Source organism: Suncus etruscus, chromosome 1, assembly GCF_024139225.1.
Source record: "Suncus etruscus isolate mSunEtr1 chromosome 1, mSunEtr1.pri.cur, whole genome shotgun sequence".
Classification (NCBI taxonomy): domain Eukaryota; kingdom Metazoa; phylum Chordata; class Mammalia; order Eulipotyphla; family Soricidae; genus Suncus; species Suncus etruscus.
In genome coordinates this window covers 179,580,254-179,595,343 of record NC_064848.1, presented here as the reverse complement: position 1 = coordinate 179,595,343, position 15,090 = coordinate 179,580,254, and the positions used below count along the sequence as shown (strand labels likewise).

Genomic DNA, 15,090 nt, shown 5'->3' with positions numbered 1-15,090 from the left:
AAGAGAAAGAAAGAAAGGGAAAGAAAAGAAAGAAAGAAAGAAAGAAAGAAAGAAAGAAAAAGAAAGAAAGAGAAAGAAGAAAGAAAGAAAGAAAGAAAGAAAGAAAGAAAGAAAGAAGAAAGAAAGGAAAGAAAGAAAGAAAGAGAAAGAAAGAAGAAAGAAAGAAAGAAAGAAAGAAAGAAAGAAAGAAAGAAAGAAAGAAGAAAGAAAGAAATAGAAAGAAAGAAGAAAGAAAGAAAGAAAGAAAGAAGAAAGAAAGAAAGAAAGAAGAAAGAGAAAGAAGAAAGAAAGAAAGAAAGAAAGAAAGAAAGAAAGAAAGAAAGATGAAAGGAAGAAAGAAAAATAAAGAGAGAAAGAAAGAAAAAGAAAGAAAGAAAGAAAAAGAAAGAAGAGAAAGAAAGAGAAGAAACAAAGATAGAAAGAAAGAAAGAAAAAAGAAAGAAAGTAAGACGAAAGAAAGAAAGAAGAAAGAGAAAGAAAAAACGAAAGAGAAAGAAAGAAAGAAAGAGAAAGAAAGAAAGAAAGAAAGAAAGAAAGAAAGAAGAAAAGAAAGAAAGAAAAAAAAGAAAGAAAGAAAAGAAAGAAAGAAAGAAAGAAAGAAAGAAGGAAGGAAGGAAGGAAGGAAGGAAGGAAGGAAGGAAGGAAGGAAGGAAGGAAGGAAGGAAGAAGGAAGGAAGGAGGGAAGGGAGGGAGGGAGGGAGGAGGAAGGGAGGAAGGAAGGAAGGAAGGAAGGAAGGAAGGAAGGAAGGAAGGAAGGAAGGAAGGAAGGAAGGAAGGAAGGAAAAGAAAAGACTTAGTGGTGACATTAAATAATTTGAAAGTTGGTATTTTTGATACATAAATTGAGTAGATTTCAAAAAAAATGAAGGAAATTCATGGCAATATAATTTAGTTAACTTAAAGTAACTATTTTCTTATATTAAGTGTCAGAGAAGTTGTGCATTATGTTCCTTCTTTAGACCTAAATCAAAACCTCATATTTTGTGGCTTATATACAAATGCCTATAAGCAGAGGAACATGACTCTCTGATATAGCTTTGGCACACAGTAGCCATTTCTAATCCAAAGTCTCTCAATTTTCCCCACTTTCTTTAAATAAAAAATTTTATTTTAGTGGGAGATTTAATTTAAGAATGCTCAGTTCGAGAAATAAGGTTTGTTTACAAATTAATAATGGAGAAATATAAAAGTCTCAGCAAAAACAAAAGAGGGCTCATAGCCTTATTTCTGTGAGAATACTCACTTCAAATGAGAACTGACTGTACCTGGATAAAAGGTAACTTTTCTATAAGTTGAAGAGATCCCCATTAGAGAACATGTATCTCATGCCAAAGAAATTAGTTCCTTAGCCATGTTTTTCCCAGAGTCTCTACTAGTGTGAGTATATACATGAAAGCAATATAGCTACAAGTAAGTAAAAACTAATTTCTGGATGAAAATGAAGATTGAACAGTGAGAAGTGAGAGTCAGATTTCATTCAGAACAGAATGTAGAATAAAGTAATAAAGAATAAGTGAAAAATTATTATAAGTAACATTTTACTACTATGAATTAATATAAGTGGCATATGGTTTACAATAAAGAAAAATGAGACCCCAATAAAATTTCACTCTCGTGAAATCTTGTAAAAATTATAAGAATATTATATTTTTTCATTCATTATATTTATTATATTATATATTTTACTTATTATTTCCCTGTAACACTTAAAATACTTAAAACTAAATTTTAGAGGTAGTTTGTGTAGGAAAATAATCACACAATCTTGACTTACATGCAAGCTCAAATTTTAGATGTTGCATAGCAGTGAGGAATAACTATCTCTGAGCAGCATATTTCTTTTCATCAGAAAAATATAGCTTAAATAATAATCTATGCAAAGTTTACACGAAATCAACACATATTTACATGTGTGAGTGTGTGTGTATGATTGAAGAGACAGGCATGCAAGCAAACAGATATGTTCATTAGTTTAAAGAGGATAATTATGAAAGATCTTGAGAAATTAGCACAGGGTTTGACACATGATAAAACTTTCATGGATAGTGTCAGCCATTATTAGTTACAGTATGGATTCATTCATTGTTCAATCACAAGCAAGCATTGATGATAATATATTAGAGATAAAATTGTAAAGAAAGCTGTATGTATTAAGAAAATTTATTTTGAAGTACAAAAACAATGTGCAAATGGAAAATTTTGAATAGGATTTCAACAGAGATAATGAAATACATAGAATTATTCAATCTTCGTTGAGGAAATCCTGATGTAAAATGGCATGCAATATATAAAATACATAAATCCAAGGAAAATATCAGAAATAAAGGAGACTCCTTGGAGTGGGAGAAGGGCTAAATGGTCAGAAAATATAAATTATCACATTTTAATTTCTATTTTTTGAACACAGTTTCTCCCATTCCCACACAGATCCCCACCTCATACATCTTCCCTATACTGCTTGGTTACCACATTTAGAAATTCACATCACTCTAAGCAACTTGTATAGTCTACTTTGTATATATCTCAACCAATAATTATCATTCTATTACTACTTCCTAACTCTAATGTATAAGAACAAAGCAAAGAACAGTACCATACTGTGAAGTAATAGATCATGGGAATGAAACATAGAGTTGCATTGCAAGTGCAAATGACCTGAAGAAAGAGAGAAAGGCATCAAGGTCTTGAATGTATTGCCAGAGGAGCATCATGGAAAGGCAAAAATTGCTGTATAGGCATTGATTGTTTAAAAAATGAATTAATATGGCATAGGATTGGCTGGATTTTAGATGAAAGTGGAGCAAAAGAACATTCTGTTTGTTGTAAAATTTATCATGATGGCAGAATCATGGAAATCATAGAAATAATAGTAATATATAAATATATATAATATATATAGATCCAAGAGATTTCAAAAAAGTAATATAATAGTTGAGCAGTATGATTAAATTACATGTATAGAAAGTAAAATAAGAACTTGTTCCAGGGGCCTGAGGAACTAGGAATATTACTGTGGGAGAAAAAGCAGGAGAAACAATTTTTTAAGGAAAAACATTTTAATTATTAAAAGCATTATTACTATAGAACTACTCAAAACAAAGTTTAATTTTCCTCTTTTCTGTTTTTAGATATTTTGGATTATCTGAAACCATTATAATGCATGTTCTAATTTCTGTTTCCCCATTCAATATCTTATCAAATAAAGTTGTAAATGACATATATTTTCTAGTTAAGAAAAATTTTGGGAGGAAGGGTTTATAAAAAATGGAAAGATTTTTGTTAGAGAAGACTTCTAAACTTGTTACTTAAATAACCTAAATGCTGTCCTATTATATGCATAAATGTTATACATACAAGATAAATCAACCTTAGCTTTAAATATCTACTTATTTTTAATATATTTAATATATTTTAAGTTATAGAATTAGTGGTACATCAAGGGCTTTGTGAATAATAGATTTTCATACATTTGTCTTAGAACATTTTTAAAATTTATATTTTAAACCTTAAATTTTTCTAAAAAGGTATAATTTACTGTTATTAAAGGATATTTAAAACAGGACAATATAAAAAGTAATATAAATGTACCCTTAAATATAAAATTCTATAATTTAATTTTGATGTTAATAAGGTGTCCCTCTGGATATATAAACCATAATTTTTATATGTGAAAAATGTAAGATTTTAAGACACTATGTATATAAAAAGCCTATCAATGTCTAGACAAATAGCAAGTGTTAAATTGAACAATTGAAGTTCCTATTCAAATTTCTATTGTTTTCAGAACTAAAAACCTTCCGTTATTCATTCTCAAGATATTACTTAATTTTTCTTATAGGAGTGTTCCATGCTAAGAGTTCAACACTTTATCAAACATTGACCATACCACAATAGTAAAATATCACTAAACATCCTTTACATACCAAGCACCCAAGATTTACACATATTGTATATTAGTGTTCAGATTTTAATATTTTAATTGCATAAATTTTTAAGTATTTCTAATAAAATCAATGCCAGAATCACAATCCCAACCACAATGTAATATGTGGGGGTGAGGGTAGTAGGAAAGAAAGTTATTTCAAGGTATCACATTAATTCTTAGGTTGAATCATCTGACAGCTAATAATTTTTGTGTATTTTTACAATTAAAGTGTCCTACAGAAAAACAATGTAGTATTGTGAAAATACATATTTCTAAAAATATTTATTTACTTTAAGGGACGTGTTATGCCTCACTCAGCCTGCTGAGGATATATGCCTGTCTCTGGACTCAAAGATTACTCCTGGCATGGCATGTTTGAGGAACCATATGCAGGTCAGGAACTCAACTGGCATCAGCTGTTCATAAGCCAGGTGTCTTAACTTTGTACCTCACCCCAGTCTGTTAAAACATTCTATTGCCTCTGATGGTCATACCTCCTTCAGCAACTCTTCAACAGTTTCAGAGCTTCGTGGCCACAGCTGTATTGCCTGAGGAATTATGAGGCCAGAGATCTGACTAAGAAAAGTGCCTTAGCCCTTATACTATCTATGATCTTTATTTGTGCCTCTAAAAATTAATTTCTAAAGGATAGACACTTAGAGTAAAGATGAGTAGTAACATGAATTATTTCCTTCCACCAAATGTTTCCCTTTCTCTTAAAATAATGAATAACGAGGCCTGAAGCTTAAGAACTAAAGAGTTTGAAAAGATATTTACTAAAATATTCTAAAATGAACCACAAGAACCTAGTGCAGGGGCCAGAGCGATAGTACAGCGGTAGGGCAAATGCCTTGCACACGGCTGACCCAGGATGGACCTGGGTTGGATCATGGCGTCTCATATAGTCCTTCGAGCCAGGAATGATTTCTGAGCCCATAGTCAGGAGTAATCCCTGAGCATCACTGGGTGTGCCCTCCCTCCCCACCCCCCCCCAAAAAATGAAAATTACTGCATGATTTTCAGAGACACTTGAAATGTGATAAACATCTTGTTTGCAAACCCTAGTGTTGTACCAAAGGAAGTACAATGGGCAGATTACCACAAGAGCTCACTTCTATCAATTCACTTTTCATTAAGTTATTTCTTAAGTTTTCCATTAAATATCAATAACTTTGAATTGTAACTGTTAAACAAATTTTGAAGGGGGAAGAGGATAGTTTTGAGGGCATGTCTCTAGAAACCTGTGCTGTGTTTTGCAAACAGCTTGCACCTTCATTTTTTCCTGCTGATTTCTGGAGGATTGTGACCTTTAAAACAATGTTTGTTTCTGGCGCTCAATCTAAAAGCATTTAGCCTCAAGAGAGGAGATCAAGAGAGCAGTTGAGTAAGAATGTTTCCAAATTTAGGCACGAATAACTCTTGGACCTTAATGTTTTTGGGTTTTTTTCCCCCCACTATAATCCCTGTATTTACTGGCAGAGACCAATTTCTCTATTCTAGTTCCCTTTGTACCTAATATTTTACATTAGGATCACGATCCATTCTACCTCAGCACTTTAATCTGCCTCCCTGGTCCTCCACCCTTACCCTAAATACTCTGAACTCTGCCACTTTTCCCTCAGTCTCCTTTGTTTTTATTTTGTTTTGTGTTTTTGTTTGTTTGTTTGTTTTGGATCACACCCGGAGGCACTCAGGGTTTACTCCTGATATGGACTCAGAAATCGCAACTGGCAGGCTCAGAAGACCATATAGGATGGTAGGAATTGAACCAGAATCCGTCCTGGGTAGGCTGGATGCATGCAAGGCAGACACCCGACCACTATGCAATAGCTCCACAGCCCTCCTTTGTGACGTGAGAGGGCTAAGACTGCGCCCTTGTGCTCCCAGCTCACAAAAGCCAGTTCAACCTCTCAGTGCTCTGAGAGCTTCAGGCTGGCTGGGGCTCAGGGCCTGTAGCTCCAATCCCAAAGAACTCAGAGGCGAGCCCTCGTATGTCTCATCATTCACCATGGCCAGCCAATTGTGTCTTCCCATCCTCCCAAGACAGCATACTTTGGGAACATCCTTGACTCCACACTTCGGGAACATCCAAGAGGGCATTCAAGTGGCTATCCAGCGCAGCAATGGGCAGATCCATCTGGCTATGGTTAGGGAGATCAAACCAGAAAGCTCTTGGGTCACAGTAGAGTGGATAGAAAACGGTGTCACTAAAGGTAAGAGGATTGACGTGGAGACCATCTTTCTGCTGAACCCAGCTTTGATCTCTGCCCAAGAACCCAATTCATCCAGGTCCTTCTCTTCCCTGTCTTCAGTGCCTTCTTCAGCCACTGGGGACCAGCGTATGGTCTCAAAGTGGACTGCAAAGACTTCCCAAATCAAAGAAATGCCTTCAGTGGAGAGCCTAACCGAATCTGTGAGGGTTCCCAGCAAACCTAAGCTGATGAAGCAGAAAAAATCTCCCTGTGTACGGGAAATAGAAAAATTGAGACTCAAGAGGGAGAACCGCCGAAGGCAGCAGCTAGAAATCCGAGCCCAGCGTGCCCTAAATATCAACTCTGGAAATCCCAACTACCAGATCATGGAGATGATAGAAGAGTGTCGCAGACAACTACACAGCAACAAACTGATTGCCTTGGAGCCTCGGGAAGACCATCGCATCTGCGTCTGTGTAAGAAAGCGCCCCCTTAACCAACGAGAGACCAACATGAATGACTTGGATATCATCACCATCCTCTCAGAAAACGTGGTCATAGTACATGAGTCCAAGCAAAGGGTGGATCTCACTCGCTATCTGGAGAACCAAACCTTCTGCTTTGATCATGCCTTTGATGACACCGCATCCAATGAGTTGGTGTACCAGTTCACTGCCCAGCCGCTGGTGGAATCCATCTTCCGCCGGGGCATGGCCACTTGCTTTGCCTATGGTCAGACGGGTAGTGGGAAAACCCACACCATGGGTGGAGTATTTTCAGGAAGGAAACAAGATTTTTCAAATGGCATGTATGCCCTGGTGGCACAAGATGTTTTCCTTCTCCTTCAGAGCTCAACTTATAAGAGCCTGGACTTCAGAGTCTATGGGACCTTTTTTGAGATTTATGGGAGCAAGGTTTTCGATTTGTTAAACTGTAAGAAGAAACTGCAGGTTCTTGAGGACAGCAATCAGAAAATGCAGGTGGTTGGGCTACAGGAACAGGAAATGTGTTGTGTACAGGATGTGTTGAAACTGGTGGAATTAGGCAATAATTACCGGACTTCTGGACAGACATCAGTCAATGCTCACTCATCAAGGAGCCATGCTGTGTTCCAAATAATCCTCAAATCTGGAGGGAAACTTCATGGCAAGTTTTCCCTCGTTGATTTAGCTGGGAATGAAAGAGGAGCAGATACTGCCAAAGCCAACCGAAAAAGGCAGCTAGAAGGTGCAGAGATTAATAAGAGTCTACTCACACTGAAAGAATGCATCCGGGCTTTGGGGAGGAACAAGTCTCACACCCCTTTCAGAGCCAGCAAACTCACACAGGTGCTCCGGGATTCTTTTATTGGTCAGAACTCATTTACTTGCATGATTGCTACTATCTCTCCCGGTATGGGTTCCTGTGAAAACACGCTCAACACTTTGAGATATGCCAACAGAGTGAAAGAATTACCTCTAGATTCAAGGCCCCCTCAACATTGTTCCCATCCAGTTGGATATGAGGTACCAAAGATGTTGCAAAATCACATCAGAAATGCAGATGTGTCCCTTCAAACAGATCAGTTCGTTAGAAATCCAGGTATTCAAAATGAAGCAAAGGACAACACGAAAGACAACAGAATATTGTCCACTCCATTTATTCAAGTTCCAAGAGTTTTATTGAAGACATCCGGTCAGTGGTCTGAAAGCAGTGTGCAGAATCCAGCTGATCTGATAAATGCTGACGTTGAGTTTTGGATTGCCCAGTTATTATTCATTTTGGATGAAAAAATAGGTATTCTGACTAAGATTCGAAAAAACCTGAAATCATTACAAACTGACCTTCAAAAGAAGCATAAGATAGAGTGAAGTCAATGACAAAAGATTAGATCAAAAATGGATGCATTGTGGTACCCCATCATAAGGGAAACATCAAAATTATCTAGGTAGATGGATCCTCCTAGAAAGATTAAAACATCTTAAAATATACTTATCCAAAGTATATTTACAGTCTTTGTATATGTTGTTTGTTCTTATTCTGTAGGACAGTGCTTCTCAGTGGAAAATATTTTACATATCAGGAATGTTAAGGAAAACTGGATTTTTTTTCCCCAGCGGTAAAACCTGAGTTTTGAAGGTCAGTGGATACTGATGAATGGTGCATAGAAGGCTAGAGATAGTGTTAGCATCCACAAGGTACAGGACAGCCTGAGGTAACTAATAATTATCTGATTGAAAACCTCAACAGTGCTGAGAGCTTGAGGAACATTGCTATAGAAGAGTCTGTGATAAAATGTGTGTTTGGGTCTAGGAAGGCAAACTACTGCGAGTTAAAAGAACTAGCCTAGGGCCACACCAATATAGACACAAAAAGGTAAATCTAATGATATCCACTTATGAATATTTTTTGTTGCATTGTTTTTATAGATTAGGTGGTTTTTAAGCAATAGTCATACTGGGGATTAGAGAAGGGCAAGGGGTTTTCTTTAAGAAACGGTCAGACCCTAGTGTTAAGAGAGATTTTTGTATTTTTACTTTTTTGTATGTATATTTTTGCATTTATATGAAGATGAAGTTGAAAAATACTGAGTGAAAGTGTGTGTGTGTGGATTGCATATACATAATGTATTTTTTGCACTATGGTATCTTTAAGATATTTTCTCATTACCAGCATTTGTGCTTGTATGATTCACAGTAAAACCCCTCTCCCATCAAGTTAGAGTAAGGACAAGTCAGAAAACCTGTAAAGTTGAGACCTGAATGGGATACATTTTATAAAGCCTTACAAGGAAAGTGGATTATACCAGTCCCTTAAATCAAAGTAAAGTAGTTAAAATATGGGTTTAGGAACCACAATACAATTCTTTAGGGAAGAAAGCAATCTAATCTCAATGCAGGTATTGTAATATAATTTCACCAGTGATAGGATATTCTACTATTGGAAAAGGTGGAGATAATTTGGTTTCAAGAAAAGCAATTCCAAAATAGAATATAGTGATTAGCAGATAATGTACATAGTTTATTGGAGTATGATGAAATACAGAAGATTTGTGCCTAAATTCTGATACCATCTTTGATAGACATGAACTATTTTCATTTGTTGTTGTTCCATAAGCTAAGGTCTCTATCACTATGGAAATGAGAACAAAATCAATACTATTGCTTAGAGAAGAAAAATCTTAAGAATAGTAAAGCAATCAAGATTATAAAATACACCTGATCTTTAACTGTTAATCTTACTTCTATAACAGTTGTTATAACTATTGATATTCTATAACTTGATAAGCACTAAGTATGTTTCCTCTGCTACTTTATCTCTGCAAGTGATAGAGGCTTCAACAATCTGATATCAGTATTTTTTATTAACAAGCATTTCATGCTGTAAATTATGTTAATATTAACTATAAAGTTTTATGAATGCTTACAGGTGTTTACATATATCTAGGTATAAAAAGCCAGTGTTACAAAAAGTCTTATTCCTGCTCAATTCCCTTCTTAGTCACTATATCAAAGGAGAGGAATATTCTGGCTCTAAACATTATACATTTGACTCTAGAAAAAGTATTTTATGTGAATCTGATTACCAAATACTCTTGTTCTGTCAAAATTGTGACCCTAAATTTTTATTTTATCCTATACTGTTTCTTTGTATAAATAGCTAATACACTGTAAATCTATATAATTCATAGAAAACATTATTCTTTTAAAATGATTACTAACTGTATAGTGTAAATTCTAATACAGATCATTAGGTGCATTTATATGTTAAATATGCCTGTGGATGAAAATTTCTGCTCTGATATCACTGCTGGAAATGCTTGATGAACCTTATGGGGTGTTGGGAAATCAAACCAGGGTTGACTGCATGCAAGGAAAATACCTTAACCCCTTGTAGCATATCTTGGCTTAAGGATAAAATGCTTACACATGTGGTATATGTATATTCAACTTACGACAGTAGGTTTTTCATAGATTATTACACAGCATCACCATTTTATAATTCCTCAATCCTCTATATTTTACATACATTTTGTCATATTTCAACTCTAACTATGACTTATGAAGTGTATTAAGATATGTTATGACTATTTTTCATGATGAATAATTTTTAAAATTTTATGAAATTACTGACTAGCCATTCTCTTTGGTGTAATATCTACAAGATCTTTAATATTCAGAGTTTCAGATACCTTTTTGATTGTAGAATGCCATTTATAATCTCTTTTTTTTAGTTTTTTTTTGGGGGGGCCACCCCCAGTAAAGCTCAGGGGTTACTCCTGGCTATGCGCTCAGAAGTTGCTCCTGGCTTAGGGGACTATATGGGACACCGGGGATCGAACCGCGGTCCGTCCAAGGCTAGTGCAGACAGTCAAGGCAGGCACCTTACCTCTAGCACCACCGCCCGGCCCTGCCATTTATAATCTTCATTATCAGAAAGGTATACATTTAATGAGTTAAATCTATCAATTTCTTATCTAATGAATGCACTGACAAATTTTAATTTATCACAAATTATGAAAATACTCTTTGATATGTTCTAAAATTTATTGCTAGATCTCCTATTGGTTTAAGCATTTTTTTTCTTGTTGGGCCACATCCTTTGACGCTCAGGGGTTACTCCTATCTATGTGCTCAGAAATCACTCATGGCTGGGGGGACCATATGGAATGCTGGGTGGTTGAACCAAGGACCTTCTTATATTGTCTGCTTGCTAAGCAAATGTCCTACTGATGTGCTATTAGTCAGGTCCTGGGTTCAAATTTATTTGCATGCATCCACAGTCATTGACAGTTGAAACAGTTTTATAACTGGGCCAAGCAGAGATAAGATTGTATGGATATGATACTGCTTTCAGTGTACAAGTGGGTACCATATTTGATATACTTGACACATGGCACATAGGTCTCAATATTATGTGTTCCAAAAGAGCTTCTCCTCAGTCCTGTACTTAATTAGGATTTTACAACCTACACTCAGAGTTGCAAAAACTTCTCAAGCATCTTATTTTAATATAGTTTTTATTTTAATCATAGTGACTTACATATTGTTCACAGTAATATTCCAGGTACATTTTAACATTGAATCAGGAGAATTCCCATCACCGAATTGTCTTCCCTTCACTTCCATTCCCATCCTGCCTCCCATATCCTCCACCCTCACCCCAGGGGCTGCTAGGATGAGTGGTCCCCTCTATGTCTGGTTTACTACTTAGTGATCTTATAACTGCTTGGTCTTGGTACCTCCATTACTTTCCCCTCTAATTGGGAGGTGGGACTAAATAGTTCAAGTTATGTGGTTTTGTTTGAGGAAGAGAAAAGTAATAAAATGGGGTAAAAATCAACTACACCGACAATGGGAAGAGTCCTTCTAGATGCTCTTATCCTTGGTTTGAGAGACAAAGGGGGGAAAAAAAAAGGTGAAACACCACAACAATTCAAAAAGAAGTATCAAATAAAATATCCAGTGAGCACTGCAGCAATAAAGATATGCACCACATAATTGCCATATTCTTGAGATAAAAAAACATGACAGAGCGCAAAAAGGAAGAAGAGAAAAGAAAGAAAAAGTAAATATATAAATAAAAAAATGAATAACTACTTCATTATCCACATCAAAACAAAGAAATCAAAAAAACTAGATAAAAGAAAAAAAAAGATTATTTTGTGCTTCTTGTCTCTTTATTTTTTTTCCCCTCCTGCATAGGCACAGTAAATATTGGGGTCATTTCAAAAGGGAATCCCCTTGGCCTATGAGATGCAGGGTTTCTCCACCTTTGGAATATATTGTCATGGGATTACCTAGATGCTTACTGAGAGGAAAATCACTGGCTAAAAGTCTAAACTTATCCAGAGATTTTTATGGGATGATTTATGGATGCCATGAATGCCATGAGACAAGTTGGATATAAGCTTATTCCAATTTACAAAGTAATTTTTATATCTCAGATTTATTAAACAATTAGCTTTATTAGGAATATAATATACTCACTATCTTTAATGCCAATGTTTATTTTAATTTTATATTTCTATTAAATTGCACTATATTTCTATGATCAACTTATACTAAATTAAACTTTATACTTATGTTTAAAATTACCTTTGTCTTTATAAATAGAAAATCCTCACCATTTTATTTTCTTTATGTTATATATATTTCTAATTTTATTTCTTCTTTTCATCTTCAGTTACTAATATTTTCTCTAGATCTTCTGACCTGACTGTAGTTGTTATTCAGGTTACATATATGACAACCTCTATTTTTTGATCCATAATTTATTAACTTTCTCTTAAAGTCTGACTAAGGGTTAGTAATATAGTATGTAGGGAGCTTGCCTTACATGCCTCTGACCTGGGTTTAATCCCAAAGCACAAGCAGAAAGAAACCCTTAATACAGAAGACTGGAACCCCAAAACAAAAATAAATTAATAAAATTATAATGAAAGTTTTATAAAAATAAATTAAAGTAAAAATAAAAGTATAAATAATTTAAATTTCAATGTTATTTTTTGCTGTTAAAATTCCTTTCAAATTAAAAGTATATCAGGCATTTTCTTCTTCCCCTTAAAATTTTCTCTAACAAAGCTGCATTTTTCCAATAATAGTATATGTTTTCTTTCACTTTAAAATTTTATGGTACATATTTTAACATTATCTTACTTTAAATTTTTTGTTCCTTTACATTTAATGATGGTTTTAATAATTTTACTTTTAAAATATAATCTTAAATTAGAGCTAGAGTATATCACTTATTCCTCTCTAAGTCATTACTGATATGTCCAGGTTTGTGGTTATAAAATTCTTTTTTGAGTCTTTGGGACATGACATTTGGTGATTCTCATGACTTACTTCAGACTCTGTGCTCAGGGGTCATTCCTGGTGGAGTAATAGGGACCACAAATTGTATTGGGATTCAAATAGATTGTTTGCATGCAAGGCAAGCATCTTAACTCCTGTACTAAACTTCTGACCTTGTGTTTAATTCATTTTTCACTTCATTATACTAATGACTTATATTTTGTTGCTCATTATTTCTCCTATGTATTAACTACCTACTAATTTTATATCCTCCTTATTTGGTCACCTTAAAAATTCTAGTATGTATCTATCCTTTTTTTAAGTTTAGTTCTTATTGTATCCTAAATGCAACCATCTTAAAATATTTAAACTCATATATATAAATAAGTTTGTTTGTTATGCATACTAATGGCCTACATGTAAATATGTAGACTATGTATTATGCATACATATAGCATGCATGTAAATAACTTCATTATTTTTTAAATATCTTTGTTGTATATAAATTTATTAATTGATTACTTTAATTTTAAATATTTCCATTGAAAATATAGCTTTATTTTAATTCTTCAATTTTATTTAATTAAACATTAAATTAAATTAATTGAATTAAATTAAGCATTCTTTGAAGAAAAATTTTGGGGAGGTTGGGCCACATCTGGTGAGGCTCAGGGGTTACTCCTGTGCTCAGAAATCGCTCCTGTCTTGGGGGACCAGATGGGATACCTGGGTTCTATCTGAGGTCTGTCCTGGGTCAGCTGTGTGCAAGGCAAACTCCCTACTGTTTTGCTATTGCTTCAGCCCCTCTTAGAATAAATTCTAAGTGTGCTTGTCTTCGCCAGCATAATATTTTCCCTATTGTAAAAATATATGGTTTATTTTCTTTTTCTTTTTATTCTTGAGCCTGACCCAGAAGTGTTCACAGTTTACTCCTGACTTTGCACTCAGAGATCCCAGTGGTACTGAAGAGACCATAGGGGCTGCCAGGGATCAACCATAGTTTAGCTATATTGTTCCTCTGATCACAATCTTTGGTTGTACATATTTTAGTTTTGGAGTGTTTTGTAGAATTTTTTAACTTGCTTATGTAGTCATTGCTGATTTTAGAAATAAGCTAGTATGTATCTATCCTTTTTTTAAGTTTAGTTCTTATTGTATCCTAAATGCAACCATCTTAAAATATTTAAACTCATATATATAAATAAGTTTGTTATGCATACTAATGGCCTACAAAACTCTACCTTACTTTTAAATATATTTCCTCCTTGGATTCTAGTTACTAATATGCATTTTTGCTTTATTTCAATGTAGTTCTGCAGAATATTTTATCATAGTATTTTAATCTAATTGTTATGCATTTCTCTTATTGTGAATACAAATTATGGATATTTTACTAATCCTCTGCTCTATGGTTAAATGGCACATTAAAATTGTACCTTTCATCTTTGTAAATGAGAGGTTTAGAGCTCAAAATGTTAACTGCTTGTTTGGAGAGGTTGTACTCAATACTTTAATCACATATAACTATAATATGGTTTATTGAAGAGATTCATATCACAACAGTAAAATCATCTAAATAAGTTGGCAATAACTTACTTTGGTAGGTTCTTGTCTCTAGCCATGAATGTTTATGAGTAAAAATGGTCAAACTCAGAAAAATATTTATTAGAAAAATTAAAGAAAGCAATCAGGAACATTCCTATGCAGCATGAAAGGGGTCTTTAAAAGGGATTTTATTGGAAAATATTATCCTTCCTTTTTTATAGCTTTTTAGTTAGAGAGGTGAAAGAGCAATTTATCTTCTTTTTAAATGTGAAGTAAAAAGATGTTAGTTGGGTATCACATTACATTTATGTTATCATTTTCCTCTACTCTTATTTTGGCCAGTTCAGCATATTCCACATAACCCCTACATCCCCCAGGGGATGTATATGAGGCACTAAGAGAGACTCAAGATGTTGGCGTACATGCAGGCCTGGATCCATATTGTTCCTTGCAGCACACCTTAAGAAGATATTTCTTGAAATTCCTGGTGAAGTAGTTTTCACCAACATGAAGAAAAGTTTTCAGTATCAAAAATGGAGAGTTTAGAAAACATGTCAGGTTTACTTAATTCAGTTACCAAGACCACCTGTTATCTTTACTTTAGATAAAGGTCTCATTTTTTTAATCTGTTTCTGCATTGAACGTGACTGTC

At 34.4% G+C, this 15,090-nt stretch overlaps 1 protein-coding gene across 1 annotated transcript; it reads left to right on the top strand.

Annotated features, from left to right (window-relative positions):
- Positions 1–5,930: 5,930 nt before the first annotated feature.
- KIF2B (kinesin family member 2B) lies at positions 5,931–7,967 on the top strand. The gene has a single exon (XM_049771914.1). The coding sequence runs from the start codon at positions 5,934–5,936 to the stop codon at positions 7,965–7,967; it is 2,034 nt and encodes a 677-aa protein (XP_049627871.1). The 5' UTR covers positions 5,931–5,933.
- The last annotated feature ends 7,123 nt before the right edge of the window (positions 7,968–15,090 follow it).

Bases quoted from the DNA above. Each gene is read 5' to 3' on its own strand.
- KIF2B (XM_049771914.1), top strand. From the start codon at position 5,934: ATGGCCAGCCAATTGTGTCTTCCCATCCTCCCAAGACAGCATACTTTG.